Consider the following 21,455-nt stretch of genomic DNA (forward strand, 5'->3'; position numbering starts at 1 on the left):
ACCTTGATGCTCTCTCTGGGAATTCACTACCTCTTGGTCCTAACTCCCCGTTCCCTTCCTGAGCAGCCCCAACAGTTAAAAGAGGGCCTGGGACCATCACCCGCTTCCCTGGGACTCACAAAGTGGGTCTTGTGTCCCTTGCTTGACTCCGACCTCCTGTCATCCCCACAACAGCCTTCTCCAGAAGGCTCCAGAAGCCCTTCTATCTGCATTGTTCCTGCATGCTATGACAAACGGCCACATTAGTACGTGACTGCAGGAAACCAGACCAAGGTCACTGCCAACAGTTATTCTAACACCAGCGCCCACAAAAGTGTGGTTTTTGTTTTGATTATGCTCATCTCAGCTTTCCTTCAATGCACCGTGTTGAGTCTCCTCCTCTTGGCATAAGGACAGTTGGCTAGGTTATCATCTTCTGTTAGGAGCAGAGCTGGAACAGAGCAGAACCCTGGCCTTGGCAATGTCGATGCATCTGCACAGGCCAGGTAGGCACCAATAGGGCAACCTCCAATTTCAGGAGTCGTAAAACACCCCCACTCTGGTACAGGAACACCAGGTCTGGGCGTACACCATAAGATGCTGCTTTTCCAAACAGGAGGTGGGATGCTCCATGTGTTAGGATTCTCATGCAAGTGTCAATGAACAGCAAAGCATGGTTTCATTCACCCAGCAGCATCACCAATTAAAACTCAGAGAACTCATCTGCAAACCCTTTCCTCAGACATGACACTATGGACAAAGCACAACTAGAACTGCCTATGCCGACAGGCCAGCACTGGAGGGAACCCAGAACAGCTGATTGGCTAGGTAGCTAGGATCAGCGATATCATCGGATTCATATTTACTGTGCAATAAGTGAAGGGTCTGGTGTTGTGCCTTAGTGGCTTAAGCAGTCACCTGTAAATCCTGCATCCCACATGGTCACCAGTTCAATTCCCAGCCGCTCCATGCTCTACTCTGCTAGTGTATCTGGAAAAGCAGTGGAAGATGGCCAAGTACTTGGGCCCCAGCACCCACAGAGGAGTCCTGGATGAAGTTCCTGGCTCTGATCTGGCCTTGCTCTGACCACCTCATTTGGTTTTTTTTGAGCATCGCTCAATGTAGTAGTTTTATTATCATCTCAATCTCACAGTTAGAATGGTGATTTCACTTACAATGAATTCACTGAACGTTTATATCTACAGTATAGGTTTTCATTGTCAGATTTCAGGAGGTATTTCAACAGTGACAGAACAACAGCGCTACTGAAGCCGGTTCCCAGCTGAGTACGTGCCACGTGCTGCTTTGTCTCAGGGAGAAGCCATGGTACAGGCACTGTCAAAACAGTGACTCATCCGCTCCTTCAAAACACTACTAACATGCGGTTCATCCTTCTTACTGTGTGGGGGAACAAATAACTGTTGCGCTGCGTTTGTTACTTGAACTCTCCCACTCAAGAGATTGATTTCATGCTCATTCATCCCAAAAGGTGCCAGAGACGGAAATGCATGTCTCTTTACAAAGCAAACTACAGGGAAGGCATAGGTGGTAGCCAATCTTGGTCTGTAATTGATCTCCGATAGTATGAAAGCATCAATGCCTTGGAATACAAATTTCTTGATTCCACAGTGAGTGACAGAGTAAGAAAACTCATAACTGAATGACAGTATCTTTGTCACAGACAGTTGTTTCCCAGGTGGATGTCGCCAATTCCAACTTCTGTGTCATTATCAAAGGGTCTCCTTTTGATTCTGGCTACCAACCAGTCATCAGAACATATTGAAAAAAAAAAAAGAACATATTGAAGTCACTGCTGGCTCAACTCCTAAAGAACTCCAAAACAGCAGAGAAAGCAGAAAGAACCCGCCTTAGAGAGGGCTTCATTACGCCAAACTCCAGGACCATCTCTGACCATGCTCTGACCATCTGCCTCTAATTCTGCCTTTCAAATAAATAATTTCTTTTTTTAAACATAAGTGAAATAGAAATGACACTGTCATTGGGAATCTTCAAGGACAAAAATGAACAGAGAAAGAGGTGACAAGAGTATAGCAGGAAGATGGTGGGTGAGTCCCATTGCCTTGAGCCTCTGAGACTGCCTCCCCCTCTCCAAGCACCCGCCACCCTGTTCCAAGGAGAATCCCAACGCCTGCCCATCCTCCTTCAAGGGGCGTCAGGAGGCTCACTGAGCAGCCAGCAAATCCTAGGATCTGGAGTCACTGGGGTAGATGAAGGATAAAGGACTTAACGATTCTTGTCCTTGAAAAGGACCACAGCACGAATGGAAGATGTTCAGACAGACTGTCGGGTCCAAGGCAGCACAGTGCAAGCAGGAATGGGAGGGTGGGCGTCAGGCAACTCCATCTCCATCCGCTGCTCCATCATGCCCTGTGGGATGTCCTGGGAGCCAAGCCAAGAGAGGCATGCACACTCGGGGCCTTCTAGTCACCTGTCCTAGAGCCACAGGCAGGGGAAGGCAATGCAAGTCACACTCGTCTGGGAGAATGACACGTGGGAGTGCACACGCAGGGCCCGAGCACAAGGACGGGAAGCCAGTGCGGCACACGCAGGGCATGCACCCCTCCCTGGGAGTCAGGCAGCAGGCAAGGAGCCCCTGGCATTTCAATGTAGACAAGCAGTACCCAAGGTGATGGTCGCATAAATGACTCCTTCGGGCACCTGCTCCCATCTGAGAACTTCAGGAGGGGGAAAACCGCCAGAATGACCTGCACAATATCCAGAGGCATAGAGAGAGGAAGAGGAGAAAGACAAGATGAAGCTGGAGACCCTCTGAAGCGCAGAGGCAGAGAGAGCGCGATACAGGCATGGCTGCAGGGCACCAGCAGCTAGCGCTGGACCATGGCGTGTGTGCTCATTGGGAGGGGCCCCAGCCTGGCCAAGGTTGTTGTTTTCTAGCCCCTCTTCCCACCCAGAGTTGACCATGTGACTACCTGCCACCAATGGAACATGGGTGGGAGTGATGGTGTCCCTTCTGGCTGGCATTTCCAAGAAGCAGGTGAGGTTCTTGCTCTCTGTGAGCACTCTGTGGCCCTGCAGAGCAGCCAAGCCGAACATGTGGGTCCCTGGGTTCCTAAGGGAGGACCAGTGATCCCCATGCTGAACTCAAGTGCAAAACATCTTTATCACGTGACCATAAGCTGAAACTGGGAGTTCTTCATGATGGCGGCTGGCATCACCCCAGCACGGGATGCTGTTACTGATACATACGCTGTCTCAGGTGCATACAGGCCACCACAGCACTCACTCGACATTTGCTCAGAAAAGCGGCTCAAGCCCAGCGCAGCAGTGAGGGCCAGGGCACACTGGTGGGAAAGCCAGACAGAAGCCCCTCTGGCTGGCTTTTGGCAGGAAGTCACTTGGTTGGCAGCCAACCAGCGCTCTTACTTCCTGCCAGTCTCATGCCCACGGTGTAATCAGCTGGTCACCTGTGTGTAAATCCTCCCTCTGAACCAAGTGCACCCACTTTTCCTCGGGTCACCCCAGATCCTGTGCAGCAGGAGGTGTGGCGGGGCACCTCTGCCACATGTTTTAGATTTCCTCGTTCACAAGCTTCCTGGCCTCGCAGTTCATGGCAGGTTTCAGCTGTCCTGGCAGTGACCCTTAGCCAAGAAGCCTGGTCTCCCTGACCACTTGCTTGTGTCGAGAAGCCATGTCTGCACCACAGACAGGCCTGTGGGTGTGTCTGGGAGGCAGGTCCCAGTGAGCGTGGAGCCACACCCCAGGACAGGCCCCAGACACGCTGAGGAGGTGCTCACCGCTGAGTCACTGTTTCCACCTCTAAGACGCGCCTGGATAACCGCGCCACACCCTGGGCTTTCGTCTGAAGTGAAGGCCCAGCCACGCCGGCCATTCTCATTTGGCTTACAGCTCAGTGACGTCTGCCCCTGGGACCAGCTCCTTAGAGTAGCATCCATGGGGCAGGCTCTTTCCTCCTATGCAGGTAGCATGGTGGCAGGTAGCATGTGCTGGAGGAGAAGCCAGAGTGCTCTAAGCCAGTGCTGGCATCTCATCTCTGTTTTTTATGCAACCATCAATGTTCCCTGGGGCCAAGGTCATTTTCTTCACCAAAGACCCAAACCCTTATGTTGGCAAATTGCTTTATGCTGGCAAAGCCCTTTTATTCCTGAAGGGCAGCAAAAAGGTCAAACTGTAGCCATCATGGATTCTACAGATGTATTGCCAGAACCTTTGGGGTCTTTCTGTGTAAAAGAACCTCCATGCTGATGATGCTTTGGATCCTTTCTCAGGCTGGGAACCACAGGCCAAGCACAGACCACAATAGTGTGGGCCCTGATCACAGAGGCCAGTCACGTGGTGTCCCTGCCCATGGTCAGTCCTCATGGATCCTTTCATCTCATTCACTCTCCATTGTGCCCAGTAGCCCCTGTATGTGCCCCTTTGCTGTCACCTCTCCTCAGCTGCCCTGGTGAGCCTCCTTGTTCCCCAAATAGGCCAAGGGCTCTCATGCGTCAGGGCCTATGCATATCCAGTGCTATTTCTAGAAGGTTCTTCCTGCAGATCTTCCACCGCATTCAGGAATCCATCCAAGACCTCACCACCACGGAGGCCTTGCCCTAGCTAAAGCAACCGTCCGCCTCCTGCTGCAGTCCAGGCCCTGTTCTCTTTTCCACCCTGACACTCATTGCCACCTGAGGCATTCTAGCCTGACTTGGGTCTGTCTCCCATCACTGAGCCCGAGTGCTGGGACGTGTGCACTCACAGCCTGACACAGGATGGAGCTGGATGACCCTGAGTCCCCTGAAGGAACGTGGCCCTCAGCTCAGCCCGACCATCACTTTCACCCCTTACCATGCCCACATGCCCTGTGGCCTACATCTCCTTCACCTGTCCTCACGCTCAACCAAGCAACATCCGGACAGACGCACGGAGAATGCCTGATACCGTGAACCTGTTCCCAGCTCTGCTGTCAGTCCCCTGTGCAGACCAAAGCACAAATGTCCTGTGGCCAGTGCTCCACTCAGGCCATGCTTTGTGGCAATGGCAGCTCAGACCTAGCGCCTTGCTCTCCGCGGTGAGCACGCTGCTCCTGGCCAGATGTGTCAGGGCTGCCAGCTGTCATCCTCCAGGAAGCGGTAACTCCCCCACCCCCGCTCCCAGCCCCAGCTGCGGACGCACCATTGAGGGATGTGTCGTATGGCTCCGCCTCTTCATAGTAACCCTCCGGGGACTCAATCTTTGGGACAGTGAGCTGTTTCCTTTCTGGAATCTGTGGCATGAAAGGACAGAACAGACATGTTAATATACAATGCCCTGGGAACAACGTGGAGTTAACCCTTTGGGTGAGAGGAGGTGGAAGCCCAGAGAGAAAATGCCCAACCAGGAGGGAGCGCATAGCAGACCACGCCCACATCGGCCACCCAGACCATGGGTGGTGCATGCCAGCTGCAGGCTGTTTGTCCTTATCAAAACAAGCTTCAGCGCCTGCGAAACACACACACACACACACACACACACAATTACTATGCACATGACAGATAGTGTGCCTAAGGGTCCAGCTGACGTCAGGCTGCAGTGGTGGCTGTCATGCCATTTCAACAGAACACACTTCCTTAGAAACACGGTGACTGATCAATGGCACACAGAGCAACAGGACAGCTGGCACTCCCACTCAAATCAAATACCTAATGCCATGACACTGCTGAGATTTCTGAAACATGCACAGAAAAGGGTGGTAGGTAAGTCCTGCTCCACACTCTGCCCACTCTTGAATATTCAAAGAAGTCCCACCCAGACACCATTCCCACACCTCCGGAGAGTATACAAGAAGCCCTAGGGAGGGATTTTTTTGTTCATATTCTCTTGCTTGCCTGTACCATTTCCTTGAGCATGTGCTGTTCTTTGCTCCACATACACCCTACTTTCTTGTACACCTTTATGCCTCCACCTTGAACTCTTGAACGTGTGAAGGGAAGAGTCTAGAATTAGCCCAGCCAGGGGCCCTGTTGATCACAGTGGAAGCATACAGCAGGAAATCATTCTCTCTTCCTCCATTATTCTACCTGTGCAATGGGCACATGACTGGGAAGGCACGCCTCAGTAAGTTACCCTGATGAGCATGGCAGGGGTGGAAGGAGGTCGATGGCTGAACGAGTGCCAGGCACAAGGCAGCGCCCAGGGATGTGAATCTCAGGGTTTTCCTGCATCCTGACCGCCTCCCCCACACCAAGAGGGGACCTGAAATACACACATCGAGATTGAGCTGAGAACAGGGAGGGCAGCAGCTGGAATGCATTCCCACTCTTAGCTCAGGAAATCTTGGGACTGAGCGCTCCATGGAACGGAGCTTGGGCCACGCTTGGGTTCCAGCAGGCTGCAGGTAAAGGCACTGGAAGACTGAAGGCAGAGAAGGTGGGAGAAGGTGACACAGACGGCCCAACAGAAGGTCCCCACAGGGCCCTGAGCTGAGCCTTGGGGGGTCCCTGCCTGGCTTTTCCAGCAGGTGAAGGTGAGCCTAGGAATTCAGAAAACCCCTGCCTTGGGAAATGGACTTATACAGGGAGCTGGCCCAGGGCAAGATGAGAATACCATCAGCTTGGCTCAGGCCCCATAGGGCGAGATGCAGGTTGTCCCCAGGAAGGCCACCAGGGCCCCCAAGCCGAGTCCTGTGGCCAGAAATCTATTTGAATAGGCTCTAACTTCAATGCATTTGACCTGCACATGGCTTCAGGGCTTCGATTTAACTTGGGGGGTATATGACCGCCTTTCTGAGCCTTGCTTCTCATATCCCTAGGATGAGTGGCTGCTTTGAGGACTTAGTCCCTCCAGGGTCAATCCCAAGTGCACTCCTCAGCATCACTGTCAGGAAACTGCCATGACACAGAGGGCTGCAGGTGGGATAGTGAGAGCACCCAAGGTAGCAGGAGCCGAAGTCCCAGGCTGCTGTCATGCAAGCTAGAAAAGACCTCCCCGAAGAGTGCTGGCAGAGGCCAGGCCTCAACCTGGATTCAACCAGAGACCTCCTTGCTTGACGTGGCCTCCTAGCACCGGCTTGGAAGTGAGTCACAGGGACACATTATGAGCATCTGGAGCCAGTAACAAACAGGTGACACAAACAGGCACCACTGTCATCCAGTCACTTCCTAAGCAGACAAAGCACTGCAATGGGTTGGGCAGAAGCAGTTGCTGAAGGTTGATGGGCAAGAAGACAAACACAGGGCCTTGCATGAGCCACAGCCACTGTCACTAGCCTGGCAGATGTTTCCACCGAAGCCCTGGGCAGCTTGCAGCCTGTGGCAGTGCTGGCTCTGTCATCCAGCAGAGGTCCCCCTGAGAGCCAGCATCCTGGGGTTTGGGGTCAGGGTGTCTGCACTGAGCTCTCCCTGTGAGGCCAGTCCCAGCTGGACAGCTCCAAGAACTGGGGATCTGGCTGCAGGCCAGGGTCCACAGACTGAGCAGGACACGGGCAAGGAAAACATCCATGGCACCTGTCCATGGTCACTCCCCCACCCCACCCCAGGGCTGAGGTCCTATCCTGAAGAGAGCACTGAGCAGGGCTTCCTGGAATCTTCCAACCCTCTTCCTGCCTTGCCCCTGTAAGCGGCACAGTGCAGCGGATGGCTCAGCGTGGTGGGGGAACCTGAGCGCCAGGCCTAGGTGAGATGCTCAATGCACATGCCTCAGCTGTGTGACTCTAGGCGACTCATGGGATCTCTCTGGGCCTCTGGAAATGGGGAGAGTAGGAATATCTGTCACAGTGTGGTTGTGATCAAGTTCTGTTCAACACTATTAAATCCTGGGGCCAGCACTGTGGCATGGCACACAAAGCTCCCAACTGCAGTACCAGTATCCAATATGGACACTATTTCAATTCTCGACTGCACCAGTTCTGCCCCAGCTCCGTAAGAATGCACCCCGGAAAGCAGCAGAAGACGACGCAAGTCCTTGGGCCCCTGCAGCCACATGGGAGACCTGCACGAAGCTCCAAGCTCTCGACTTCAGCCTGGCCCAGCCCTGGCCATTGGAGCTATTTGTGGAGTGGACCGGTGAAGATCTCTCTCTTCTAACTCTGCCTTTCAAGTAAATAAAATGACTGGCTTAAGCAATTAATAACACTAAATAGCCATTTTTATTAACCTAAAATGTAAAAACATTGTAGGGAGAAGATGTGTTTGGTAGAGGATGAACCAATACACTCTGGGCTACAGAGGAGAAATCTGAGCCTGACCACCAGGGGCCCAGTGCTCAAGGCTTCTGGGCAAAGATATACAAAGATATACACCATGCACAGTAATGTACATAGCCATGCAGAGAATTCCAGCATTCCAGACTCAAGCACCTCTCAGCAGAGGCAGAAGGAGGGAGACCCTAACTTCCAGGCTCTAGAGAAAGCTAGTTGCTTTTTATAAAAGAAAAAAAAAATCTTATTTGGAATGCAGGGTTGCAGAGGAGAGAAGAGTAGGAGAAAGAGCTCTCCCATCTGCTGGTTCACTCCCCACATGGCCACGATGGCCAGGGCTTGGCCAAGCAGAAGCCAGGAACCTCCTCCAGGTTTCCCATGTGGGTGCAGGTACCCCAAGCACCTGGGCCATCTTCCACTGCCTTTCCCAGGGCTTCAGTAAGGAGCTGGATGAGAAGAGGAAGAGCTGGGACACAAACTGGTGCCCTTCTGTGGTGCCGGCATCTTACGCAGCAATACGGGCTGAGCCACGATACCAGCGCCATGGGCTGTTTTGAATTATCATCACTGGGGCTGGCATTATGGTATAGTAAAAAGTCTCTGTCTTTTGGTGTCGGCATCCTATATGGGTGCTGGTTTGAATCCCATCTGTTCCACTTCTGATCCAGTTCCCTGCTTATGCCCTGGGAAAGCAGCAGAGGCCCGCTCACATCCTTGGACCCTATACCCATGTCAGAGATCAAGAGAAGCTCCTGGCTCCTGGCTTCAGGTCAGCTCAGTCCTGTCATTACAGCCACTTGGGGAGTGAACCAGCAGATGAAGATCTGTCTCTGCTGTTCTCTGCAAAATGTATCTTTCCAATAAAAATTTTAAAAGCTGAAAAAAAATTTCTTTAAGTTGTCATTACGAATATGAAATGATGGTGAAGCAGAAAAGCCTTGTTGCCCAAATTTTAGCAACTTTCTGACTGTCCAAGGAAGTGGGGGAACCACAAGGGAAAGGAATTTTGTAGTTTTTTTTTTTTTAATGTCAGGATTTTTGGGGGTAAGGGAGAGGTCAGCCCTGCTGATCATGGCAATGTCCTTTCTGGAAGACGCTGCTTCTTCCACAGAGCAGATCACTTAGGATCAGCACCAAGACATGTTCAGGCTGAGCTAGCTGGCGGCAGCAACAGTGACCTGCACACGTCTGGTTCTCTTGCAGTGACCACAGCACCTTGCTGTGCAGATGGCAGCCTGAGAAGGCCACAGCTGCCTAAGTCACCGTGTACTGCCTGGGCGTGCTCCAGACCCCAGGCTGCCCTTTCTGGGGCTACAATTCTCCACTGAATCTGCAGGTGCTCCATGGAGGACCCCAACCACCCTTTAGAGACCCAGCACTGGCCAGCAAGCACTGTGGCTAGCCAGAGGCACAGGGGACCAGAGGCCAGCATCCACGTCTGCTTTGGCCACCGGGGAGTCCAGGGCCAGCAGTGCTGGTTGGGCAGGGGAGAGCAGCATTCGGGTGGATGAGCAACCCTTGGCACCCAAACCTGGGGTCACAGGGAAGGGTTAGATTTCCTGTGTGTAAGAACAGCAACCACACCTCTGACAGGACCCTGTCCTTAGCACACCAGGACTGCCCAGTCATTCCATGCTGTGGAGGGTCAACAGCCTTTCACTGGAAACAAACCCACAGAACAGGAGACAGGTCACTGGGTGGGGGCTTAGTGACCATAGAGTCAGCTTCCTTCCGGCACTGACCCCAAGACCCATGCTACTGATTTAATTCCTCCACCTAGGGACCCATAAGTTCTCCAGGAAACCCTCAACTATGCCCCAGGGGAGGAAAGAACCTGGACAAAATACTGACTCTGTCACTCAGAGGCTACATGCTATCAGCTTCCTCAGCCATAATGTAGATACACTCCTTCTTGGTGGAATCCTAGCATGGTGTATTGTGCAGTGCTAGCCATGGCACAGACCATTGGTCAAGGCAGGTATGAATGGTCCCTGCACTTAAATACTGTAGGAAACAGGATTAGAGACCTTGAGCAGTTTCGTCAAGTCAGAGAGCTAGTATGTGGCAAGGTTGGGACCAGGACCAGGTCTGTATGACTCAATAGGTATAGTTAATACACTTATAGTAGGGATAATTAATTTATCTACCATGCACTGATCAATCACTGATGTATGTAACCAACCATTCACCCACCCACCCACCCAACAATCCATCCATCCAACCATCATCCATCCGTCTAACCAGCCAACCTATCCATCAATACAACCAGCCATCCAACAATGCAACCGACTAACCACCAATCCAGCCATCCATCCAACTATCCATTCAAATGAACAACTATTTGCAAATGGCCTACTGTGTGCAGACGCTGGACACTAAGTAAACATGAGACATTGTCCCTTTTCTGAGCAGCTTACATCTGTTGGAGGAGACAAATAATAGCCAAGACTGTTCCCACAGTGGTGACTGCAATAGAGGAGTAACTGGACAGATAATACCAGAGGCAGAGACCAGAATGGTATGACACTGAATGACAGGCAGGTGAAAATCTATCAAGAAACTTCTGAGAGATGAGGACACAGCAGGCACAAAAGAGCCAGGGTCCCAAGGAAGTGCAAAGTCCCTGAGGCAGGAGCACCCACAGCAGTACAATGAGAAGCAATGGAAAAACCAGTGAATTGCCAAGGTAACGAGGCTGGACATGCAGCTGTGCAAGGCCTGGAGCTGGGTGAATATACACATATATTTTTTTCCTACAAGACTCACTGGTGGGTTTCAACCAGGAAGTACAGTGTTTTGAGTTACAATTTTGAATGGTCACAGCAGCAAGAGCCAGCAACCACAGCTATATATGGCTCCCGCTCAGGTGACTCCCTGTGCTCCGCCCCCTCGGCAACTGGATGGTAGCTGCCCTGAGCAAACAACAAGTCACATGCAAGCCGACTTCCTTTGCTGTCTGTGCCACACTCAGCAGGTGCTCAGAAAACATCAGCTGCCCGATGAACTGGCAGGTACCCAGGAGAACAACAGGAAAGTTACAGAACATCATCAGGAAACCAAGGGCCCCCGGACCAACACTCACGATCTTGGGCGGTGGGAGGTCTGGAAGGGTCTTCTGCGGGGCCGACGCATGCTGGCTGGGCTCCCCATTGGTCAGTGGGTCCTGTTCCAGGGGTGCTGTGGGCAATAAGAGAGCACTTCAGTGAGAGCTGTCCAGCCTCATGACAAGGTAGGATCATTATCCAGGAATGTCTGGCCACATATTCCAGAAGGTTCTATGTGAGCAGGTGTTAATTACTGAGGCAGGCTGTTCCTGGAGCCAAAGTTGTTTTTCTCCAAGAATAGGATGCAGTAGCATCCTAGCCACAGGCAGAATCCTTGGACGGGACTGGCTTGGGGTTTCTGGCAGGCTCTTCCCTCTTCCCCTCAACAGCCCACATCCAAAACAGTCTGGCCACAGAGCTCTAGGCCGCAGAGGATCTGGCCGCTATATCGAGCCACTCTCAGCACTGACCCTGTAATTATAGCTTTTTCTTCTCACAGCGCCTCCCCACAGGAGGCCAGCAGCCATGGCAGGGGGCCATTCTTGTCTGGAGCAATTCTTCTGAGTTGTGGGCTTGATGTGGGGTAGAGGCTGTTAGGACACCCAATCCCTGCACACTCACGCAAAGGCACCCAGAGCTCTTTGGAGCTAACCAATTCAGCCCCACCTGGGATGGCCCCAGGATAAGCATACCAGGTGTGGCTGGCTGTTGTGGCTGAAGTCCCTAAGGCAAGCCCTTACGAGGACTGAGCGTGGGGGCCTGTGATCCCACCTCCCTCCAGGCCTCTATATTCAGCCTCACAGGTAGGAGTTAGGAATTGGAGCTACTTCTACACCCTCCTCCACAATGAGACAGCTATGGAAACCTCTGGGCCTCCCAAGCCCTTCTGGACCCATTCCGGAGGTGTAGGAGAGAAGACTGAGGCACCACGGAAGGTGACATCACCCTTGCATTGGAAAGAAGGATGCTGAGCCTAGTGACCAACTTTGAGCATCATCTTCGGACATCACCGCGGTTCCCAGCACCACCACATCCCCTCTCCTCCCAGCCTAGTCTGCTGTCAAAAGACGAAAGCTGAAACTCTGAGATCAGCAGCAGCATACACAGCTGCTTTCCTAGAACATGTAAATTATGACTTCCTGCTTCTGGCATGATGCTGGGAAAAGCTCAGAGATTTTAGGGACAGATTTCTTATCCAATGGGCCAGGGGGTGGTGGCTTGCTGAAATATACCAAAATACCTCAGCCCAAAATACCAACACAATTCAAATGTGGCTTCCCAAAATAACTCCATGGGGTCTGTCACGTGCTGGCTGGGAGGGCAGAAGCGGCCAACCTGGTACCTTCACCATCCTGGGAGCCGCCCAGCCCATACCTTGGTCTTGCGAGTCAGCATTCTGTGGCTTGTGGACGGTCACTTTGTTCATGTAAATGTACTCCTCATCAGAACCTGCGGGAGGAGGATGGGACACAGATAACTTCGGGGAAGGAAAGAGTTGTCAGAGAAACTGCATCTGGTTCCAGATGTTGTCACCTGCGTGGGTTCTGCTGAAAAGACACAGCATTCTGAGTGGGCTCCCAGAGCAGACAGATTTCCCAAAACAAGAACGAGTTGGTGACTCATTTCCCAGGTCTGGGTGGAAACAGGGAGAGTACAGAAAGGTAGGGTGCAGACGAGGAGCCTCTGGGATAAGCTGAGAAGCACCTCACGCTTAAAGAGCCATTGCACATTCCCACCAAAAGGAGGTGTTCCTGGGAGTCAGGCCTTTCGTTTCAGTTGTAAAATCATTCTCATCCTAGTCTGAATTACTTGAATGGGCTGATCAGAGTAATGTCTAGATAAGAAAGTCACACTGAGACCGGAAAGTTCTACTCTCAAGCCCCTAGCTAGAGTGTCATTGGGGGTGTTGGGAGAGCAGAGGGTGGTGACAAAACTCCCAAACCAACAGAGCTTGGAGTGTGCAAAGCGGAGTATGGTGGGACCCAGAACAGGGAAGCCAGCAGCCACCTGCTCTACCCCGGAGATTACACCCTGCAATGACACGATCCATCCCCTCTGACAAGACCACGCATGACGTCCCCTGTGTGGGCAGAGGGAAGCTGAGCTCCCAGCACTCATGTGCTTCCCAATTCCCCAAGGAGCCTTCTGTAGCTGCCTTCCAAAAGCAAGCTCATCCAGAGGTCCTTCTCTTCAAATATCCCCTGCACTTCTCTTTTGGCCCTTCATTTACATTTCCTGGAAACTTGTGGCTGGTAAATTCCAGTGGCTGGAGACAGTGGCCCTGAGCCAAGGGACTCCATTCAAGTCCCGGTGAAGGAAGCAGCTCAGTGTGTCTGTTCTGGAATCAAGGGCTGCCAGACTCCAGCAAACAGACCAGCGAGCTGGAAACCAGCAGGGGCGGGGGTGGCTGCATGAGTCCCTAGGCCATGGGACTGTCAACACAGAAATGTCACCCCTAGACCCAGGACAGACTCGGTTTACAGAGAGGACGAGGAAGGGAGGAGAATGTGCCAACCTGCACACTAGCCTCCCTCGGTAACGGAGGGAGCTAGGCAGTCCCTCCTCCCAGGGCTGGTTCAGGATAAAGTGTTCTGTTATTAATGACCTAAATCTGAACACCTAACCCTTGCTCCTCGGTGTTCTTATCTGCACAGTAGAGGAAACAACCACGATGAAACCCTACGACCTGTTTCCGTTTCTTTTGAAGGTTTCAAAAAACACTAAACTCAAATTTATGAAACAGTGAGATACCCTTACGGGTAACAAATGACAGTCCAAAACACGAGATGTCACCCAAAGCCTTCAAGGGCAGGAAACTGTTCAAATAAACCACAGTCCACATAAACACATGAACGGATGTCACCTCATAAGGACTAGCCATGTGTACACGTGACCGGATATCACCTTATAAGGAATAGACTTGGGGTGGGCAGATGGCCTGGTGATTGACTGCCTGCCATCACCCACCTTGCAAGGTAGCAGGTGACGGCTCCAGTATTTGGGTTTCTGCCATCCCTATGGGGGACTTGAATTGGGTTTCTGGCTGCTAGCTAGCCTGGCCTGGTACCAGCTGTTACAGGTATGTTGGGAAAAGGTACTACATGGGGGCAGTTTTTACACTCCTGTCTGAAATAAAGAAATAAATTTTAAAGAAAGAAAGAAGCAGGCTATCAATAGGTATGTTAAGAGTTGGCACAGCCATTTGGGAGATGATTCTGGAAGATAGGAACATATTTTTTGGTTAATTTTTTACTTTGAATTTTTGAATTTTATGTTCACAATTTTTGTCCCAGTACTTCCACAGCCAGAAATATATCCCAGCACAGAAAGGAAATTTTATTTGAGGATGTTTATTGCAATAGTGTATGGGTTTTTCTTTTAAGAATGCAACTGAGGTACACACCAAACATAGGAGCGATTAAACATGAGTTTTCATCCATTGTTAGTGGGCACCACCCATCTGTGAAAAATAAAGAAGTTGTTCAACCAGAGAGCTCAGACTTGGACTTGAATTAAAAGATCAAAATGCAGAATAGAGAAAGAGAGAGAGAGAGAATTGCTAGCTGTCAACAAGTGGAAATGTATGCACATAGAAATTCTTATCTCATTTTCATTTTATTTTAAGGGCAGCGAGAGAGAGAGAGAAGACGTCATGCAGGGTTTAGTCCTGCCAAAGCCAAGAGCCTAGAACTCCATCGGGGGCTCCCACATGGCGGAGGGGACTCATGTACTTTATCCGTGACCCGGTTCCTCCCAGGAGGCGCACTAGCTGGAAGCTGGATTAACAGCAGAGGAGCCAAGCATCCTGCTGTGGGGCGAAGCCACCGTGCCAAAGGCTCACCCCGGCACACAGCAATTCTGAATGTCACAAACACAGAAGCCAACCATTAGGGTAGCACTGGTAAGGATCTGAGAAGGAACCAGAGGAACACGGTGTTCAGTGTTCCTTCTGCTCACACCCCTGCATGAAACAATCAGAGGCGGAAAGAGTGTCAGAGGGGGCACTTTCTCCCCGAAACAGTGATGGCTAAATTACACAGCGATCACTACATTACAGAGAAAACTCATGCTGGTCACCTCACAGGACTACCTCCTCCTGCCTCACCTCCCTGCAGGCCACAGCCAACCCAGCTTTGGATTCACAGCCAGTTGCTCTCCCAGTCCTACTCCCAGAACTACTCTGCTTAGAAGAAACTCCCACCATCTTTTGCAACCATGGCAAAAGCACCGGGAACTTGACCTTGGTGTAGGAGGCTGCTGAGTCAGCAGCCTGGCTCCAGAGCTTTCTTATTTTTCATGCCTTGTCTTTCAGAATTGCATCAAGCACCAGCATGGTGTCCAGTGGCATTGCTGGGGGTGGTGGGCTCTAAGCAGCTGCCTAAACAGGTAAGTGGGCGGTCACGGGCAGTAATGCCAGCATCCTTAGGGACACCCCCTCTCAGCAGGAAGCAGTCTCTCCCAGAGGACTTGCGTGAAGGTGGGGAAGAAGGTATTCCTGCTACAGCTGCAGAGAGAGAAGATGTGAAATGTTTCCCATTAGATAGGCAACCACTGAAATGTCACCAGGCTCCCACAGCAGGGGACAGGCAGGGAGCATGGCCCTGGCTGGAGAAGGTGTGACCAGATCACAGGCAGCGCTGCCCCGATAAACACTCCTCACTTACTGCTCTGACCTTACCAGCCAGGCCAACAGCAAAAGGGGAAAAAAGTCGTGTTATTCTCAGAAAGCAAGAGATCAGAAAACCCAAGTGGTTGCCTCTGCTGAATAAAGTACAAATGCACAGCCCACGTCCGCCCCACCCACTCATTCACACTCTGTCCCAGCAAGTGTGTGAGCCACAGCCCGTCCGATGGGGACCACAGCCTGCAAGTCCCATCAGGCCCACACGTTTGTGGTCGATACCCAGCACGTCAGGCCAAGGAGGCCGAGGGGAAGATGAATTGCTTTCATTTCAGGGGTGCAGGCTGTGCCCAGGACAACTAATAACCTGATAGAGTAGAGCAGTGTGGGGAGGGGAGGAAATGGGTCCACCTGCCCAGGCCCAGGCCTGTGTGCCCTTGGGCAAGTGACTCTCCAAGCCTCGGCTCCTTGGTTGGTAAGTCTGAGAGGTGGGAAAACCACCGACTCCCTCCAAGCCTGGGGAAGAGGAGGAAATTCTATAACCTATGCCCCTGAAGTCATGAATACTAACTAGGACATGGTCAGCACAGGGTCCATATCAGCTGCTATTCTCAGGGGTGGAAAGAGCAGAGACAAGGAGGCTGCGTGTCAGACAGTGGCCACTCGTGGTCAGCATCACTCCTGAACATACGGCTGTCAGATGTAGGCTGCAGTGGGGAGGCTGCAGTTATCAGGGCCCTGGGGTCAGTCTGGAGGTGTCCCTTGGGCAGTGTTGACCATTTCTCACTATCCCCTGACCACTAGCAAGCTGCCAAGGGGCTGACTTGACAAGGGCAGATGGAGGGCAGGAAGCTCTGCATGCTCAACCCTAAAGGGGACGCGGGGCAGAGGCGCTCCCTGCCCGATGGGCACCAAAACCACGGGCCAGACCTATCACTAAGAGGTGTCTCCGACTCCCATCGGAGGTGTTGTTTGTAATTGAAGGCTCTCAAGTCAGAGCCCATCTCAAAGGCAGGAGGAGTGTGCTTTTCAAAGGCTTCCATGGATGACTCCTTCACAGTGAGTCACCCCATGCTGGCCCTCCTCCCCTCTGTAATGTGGACTTCCCCTCTGCCCTGGTTCCCACCGGAGACCGCTTTGATGTGCTGCCGGCAGACGCTCCCTGCAAAGCCAGGAGCCTGGGAACTTCAGGCGTGGCCTGGAGAGCCTGTGGCTGGGCAAGAGGGGCTCTGATGGGAGCCAGGGTAACTCCTCTAGAAGACAAGGTCGTGGGGCCCACAGCAGCCACCTGCAGCTCTGTGACCTGTAACCCAGAGAGCAGACCCTCCCCCTACTGGGAGCACAGCGGGGCACAGGCCTGGGACTGAGGCTTGGCCCACTCAGGCTGGCATGAGCAATGACTGTTCTGGATTGCGATGGCTGCAGCAGGTGGAGATTTCCTTGCCTTGGCACATACCTGGCTGCCCCACAGTGGGGCAGGGGAATTAGATGCCTTCCCGTGGTACCTTTTGCTACCTAAACAGCACTTCCGGTTCTCAGAGATTGGACATGAAGATCAAACTCAGCTATTGGGATACAAGAAGATTTCCCCTTTTTTGAAAACCTGAATTTCTATGTTCCACAGAAGACTCAAACAACAGGACTCATTCACTTGGCCCAAACCCATGAGCTCCCCGTATACACCAAGCAAAGGGAATGGATAAACAGATGGTAGCAAACTCAGAGAATGCAGTGAGCCCCAGCCATCAGAACAAGCTGCTGACAGGCCCAGCAGCACACACCAAGCCCCCAGGCAAAGCAGCTGGACTTGGGGTGCACACTGTAGGCCTGACTCCCCACCCACAATGCTCTATGACAGACAGTCTATGGCAAGAAGAATCAGAACAGGCATGAGAAGGGAATTCAGTGGGAAGCGGCAAGATAGAACTTTCTGGAAGCTAGACATACTCTGTTTCAGGAATGCAGACATGCACGTAGACTATTAGCAAACTCACTGAATTGCGTCTTCAACATCCATGCACTTTATGTTGACTGTGCCACCATAAAGAAGAGAAAAATGGTGAACTCAGGCTTCTGTGATTTGCAGTTGCATAGGATGCTTTATGCTTTCCTATCCCTTGGCTAGATAACCCTAGACCTCCGTTTCCTCCTCTAAACCCACACTACCAAGCTCTTGAGCACAAACTGAAGTGAAACAAGCCAGCATGGGGACAACAGGCCGCCCGGGCCATTATAACAGCAGCTTCCTCTCCTAATTGATGTGACAGCTGCTGCAACACTTGGTTACAACCCCACTCACAGGCTATGTCAAGTCCCAGCTCTCTCCTGCCCCAGACTCAGAACATGACCCTTACTGGGAGCTGGAATCAGAAGAGGCGGCAAGAACACAGGCAGGCACACAGGGGAGAACCTCATGGGGACCCAGGGAGAAAACGGCCACGGGCAAGCCAAGGAGGGAGGCCTCAGGGAGACTGGCTCTGCCAACTCCTCCATCCACGACTTCCACTTTCACAAGTGCAGGAAAGCCATTGCCACCAGCTGGTGGCATTCAGGGACATGGGCCTGAGAGGTGATGGCCACAGCACCTGCCCATGTCGGGGGTGGGGGCGGCACTTACTGCTGCTCTTGGTGTACAGGCGCAGGAGGTCAGCCACACAGCTCTTCCTCACCAGGGCTGTGCTGCTCAAGTTTTCCTGGTCCAGAATCTTCAGGAAGTCATCCAACTCTGTCAGCAGCTGCTCCAGGGCTACAGACAGAAACCAGAAGCTTTTACAGTGGCTGTCTTCCCTCCCAGGGGCCCAGCCCAGTTCCACCTCCACACCCGGCAGCATCCCACCACAGATTCTTTGCTCCCAAGAGCAACGGCTTTTGTCTAAGGCCCCAAAGCAGCCTCCCCAGTGCCGGGGCACAGGCAGGGAGGAACAGGCCATCTCCGATCTGCATCACCCCACTTCACACCAAGGCCTAGCTGTGTGCCCCTCAGGCCTCAGTCTATGCCACTGAACCAGCCAGGCCTCCTCCCACAGATAATCTCATATGCCCAGAATGGTCCCTGGGGTAGACCTAATAGGGCCCCCTGAACCATGTGTGCACCCTAATGCCCCAAACAGGTCAAAATGCTCTCTTCATGGCAAACAGATGGGATTATATGATAAAGGATTGTTCTGGAGGAGCCCAGGAGCGCAGTGTAAAGTGCCCTAGTAGAGGGAGAACCAGAGGGCGAGCTAGAATCAGAAAGGGGATGCTACAAGGTTGACATTGTGCATGGAAGATGGAGTCAGGAGCCAAGAAATTTGTAGATGGTGTCTAGGAGCTGGAAAAGTCGAGGAACATAAACCACTCCCCTACACAAACTGGCTCCTCCAGTCCACCACGTGGACTCTATTGTTTCCCCCCCCACACACACACAGCCTGCCCACCCTCCTGAGTCCTCGAAGGCTCCTGTTTCCTTGTGACTGCTCCTTGTCCACACATGCTGCCCTTGATCGGTGGCCAGAGAGACAGATGTTTGGCTGGACATCTGGGCCTCTTGGCTCAACCTTCTCCCAGTGTCCCAGGCATTGCCGGTCAGACCACCACACAGGGCAAGTCGACAAGTAACTGGAAGGAGAGGGGGGCAGGCACCCCAGAGCAGAGGAAGAAGTCCTACCACGTGTGTGATTCCTGTCCCCAGATGAGGGGCTACAGACGCTGAGCAGAGGGAGGCTTTGGGACACATGGGTGAGGTAACTGAACTAAACAAGGGACAGAGTGAGAGTGATGACAGAATTAGGAGGACTGGCCCTCCAGCTGTGTCACTGTGAACTCCGCCTGTCATGGAGGCAGCAAGCATGTGCTCACATTCAGCAGGATTTAGACAGTCGGGATTGCTGCTGTGCTACCTGGGGCACTGCCATTCCATATGGGCACCAGTTCATGTCCTGGCTGTTCCATTTTTGATCCATTCCGCTGCTAATGTCCCTGGGAAAGCGCAGAAGATGGCCCCAGAACTCAGGTCCCTGCCTCCAGATGAAGCTCTTGGCTTCAGCCTGGCCCAGACCTCGCTGCTGAGGATACCTGGGGAGTAAACCAGAAGATGGAACACCTCTTCCCCCTCTTCCCTCTCTCTGTAACTCTGACTTTCCAATAAAAGCATCCTTTAAGAGAGAGCCAGACGTGGTTCCCCACGCTGAAAGGCCATAGCCTGAGTTTTGTTTGGTCATAACAGTTATTCCCAAGTTTCCTGTCAGTGGCAGGAACTCAACAGGTCTGAAAAGCGGTGGCTTGAAGGAATCAAACGAGGGACAACATCGGAAATGTAAGAAAAACAAACTCTAAGCCTTGAACTAGGCCTTGGTTGGCAAGGAAAGAGAAAGGGCCTTGCAGGCAGGGTGGCAGGGGTCTGTGCTACAGCCTCTTTGACCTCCTGCTTGCCCCCTCCTTCTGCTGCCACCAATGAACTAACAGCAACAACAAAAACAGCAGGAAAACTGAGAGTGTCCCCTACATCCTTAGCTCTTCCCCAAAGCTGCCAGATTCCTGGAAAACAGCCTTGTTTATGCTTCACGTGGGCAAAACTGCACTAAGCCAAAGGGCAGAAGGCACATGCCTGGTTCTGGGGGGAAGAGGGGACAATGGTTACCCAAGCGGTGTCTCCCGCTGTCACCGGGGTTCAGTGAGCCCACTGGGTGAGGGAAACTATTGAGTATCCCCAAGGACCTGCAAAGAGCAGCAAACTTGGGAGGCCCAGGGGGAAGAACTGGGGAGCGGGCCACTGGAGCCCACCAGGAAAGGGGGAATGTTTAGGAGGAAGCAAATAAAATGCCGAGAAGGATGGCGTGGCACCCATGAGAAACTTGGGTGGCTGCGTATCAGGGGACCCAGTGCGTGCAGGTGGCAGAAGTTGTGAGGCCAAAACTGCGGAATCAGAGGGGAACAGGTCTGAGGGTTTTATTCATTTTGCTCAGGAGCTAGTGTGGTGTCCTGCAGGGCCTCTAGGTGATGCAGTGGACAGAGCCATTCAAGGCTGCCCATGGACAGGCTAGAGGGAATGGGGGGAGGCAGGGGCCATTTGGATGCTTGCATTAGCACAGATGAGAACACCAAGGAAGTGATCTAATTGCAGTCACTATTGTCACCCCATTGGCTAGCTGTGTCTCCTGCACCTGCAGTTCTTGGAGCCACCCTGCATGTAAGTGCAGGGCTGTGGGAACAGGTTCCTGCCATTGAACGATACATCTGCAGTGTGCAGAGACATTGGGGGTTTAAACCCTAGCATGTCTAAGTTCATAGGACTTGCCTCCTGCCAATACTGTTTGCAGCCATTCCCAGGGAGCCAGTGACACAGCCTCTAGGTCCTGATCCATAAGGCAGAATGGAGGAAGGTGGAACCTTAGTCACATGGACGGCAGGCCTGGTGATCCCCCAGAAGATGCTGACAGGGAGATGCAGAGAACTGTTAGACATGTAGGTTTGGGGTCACTGTGGTGAGGCGGGTGGTCACAGTCCCTACTGTCTAGGAATTGACATCCCAGGCAGATGGCAGGCAAGGACCGTATCTGGGTGCTCTCTGTTGAGGTTGTAGTTAAAGCCTTCCAATTCCTCCAGCAGGTTTGAAGAAATGCAAGACCAGAGCAAACAAAGAACTCAAGATGGGGGCTGGCATCATCATATT

The 21,455-nt window shown here is 52.4% G+C and overlaps 1 protein-coding gene across 5 annotated transcripts in view; it reads right to left on the minus strand.

Annotated features, from left to right (window-relative positions):
• The window catches only part of AFAP1L2 (actin filament associated protein 1 like 2), a 90,849-nt gene that overhangs the window by 15,935 nt on the left and 53,459 nt on the right, over positions 1-21,455 (minus strand). For all 5 annotated transcript variants that reach the window (XM_004579805.2, XM_058671342.1, XM_058671340.1 and 2 more), the window contains 4 exons: positions 18,420-18,548; positions 12,556-12,630; positions 11,220-11,314; positions 5,137-5,227 (listed from right to left, as the gene is read on the minus strand). In XM_004579805.2, coding sequence (XP_004579862.2) covers positions 5,137-5,227; positions 11,220-11,314; positions 12,556-12,630; positions 18,420-18,548 — 390 coding nt within the window. The remainder of the gene's footprint in view (positions 1-5,136; positions 5,228-11,219; positions 11,315-12,555; positions 12,631-18,419; positions 18,549-21,455) is intronic.

Source organism: Ochotona princeps, chromosome 13 (genome assembly GCF_030435755.1).
Source record: "Ochotona princeps isolate mOchPri1 chromosome 13, mOchPri1.hap1, whole genome shotgun sequence".
Classification (NCBI taxonomy): domain Eukaryota; kingdom Metazoa; phylum Chordata; class Mammalia; order Lagomorpha; family Ochotonidae; genus Ochotona; species Ochotona princeps.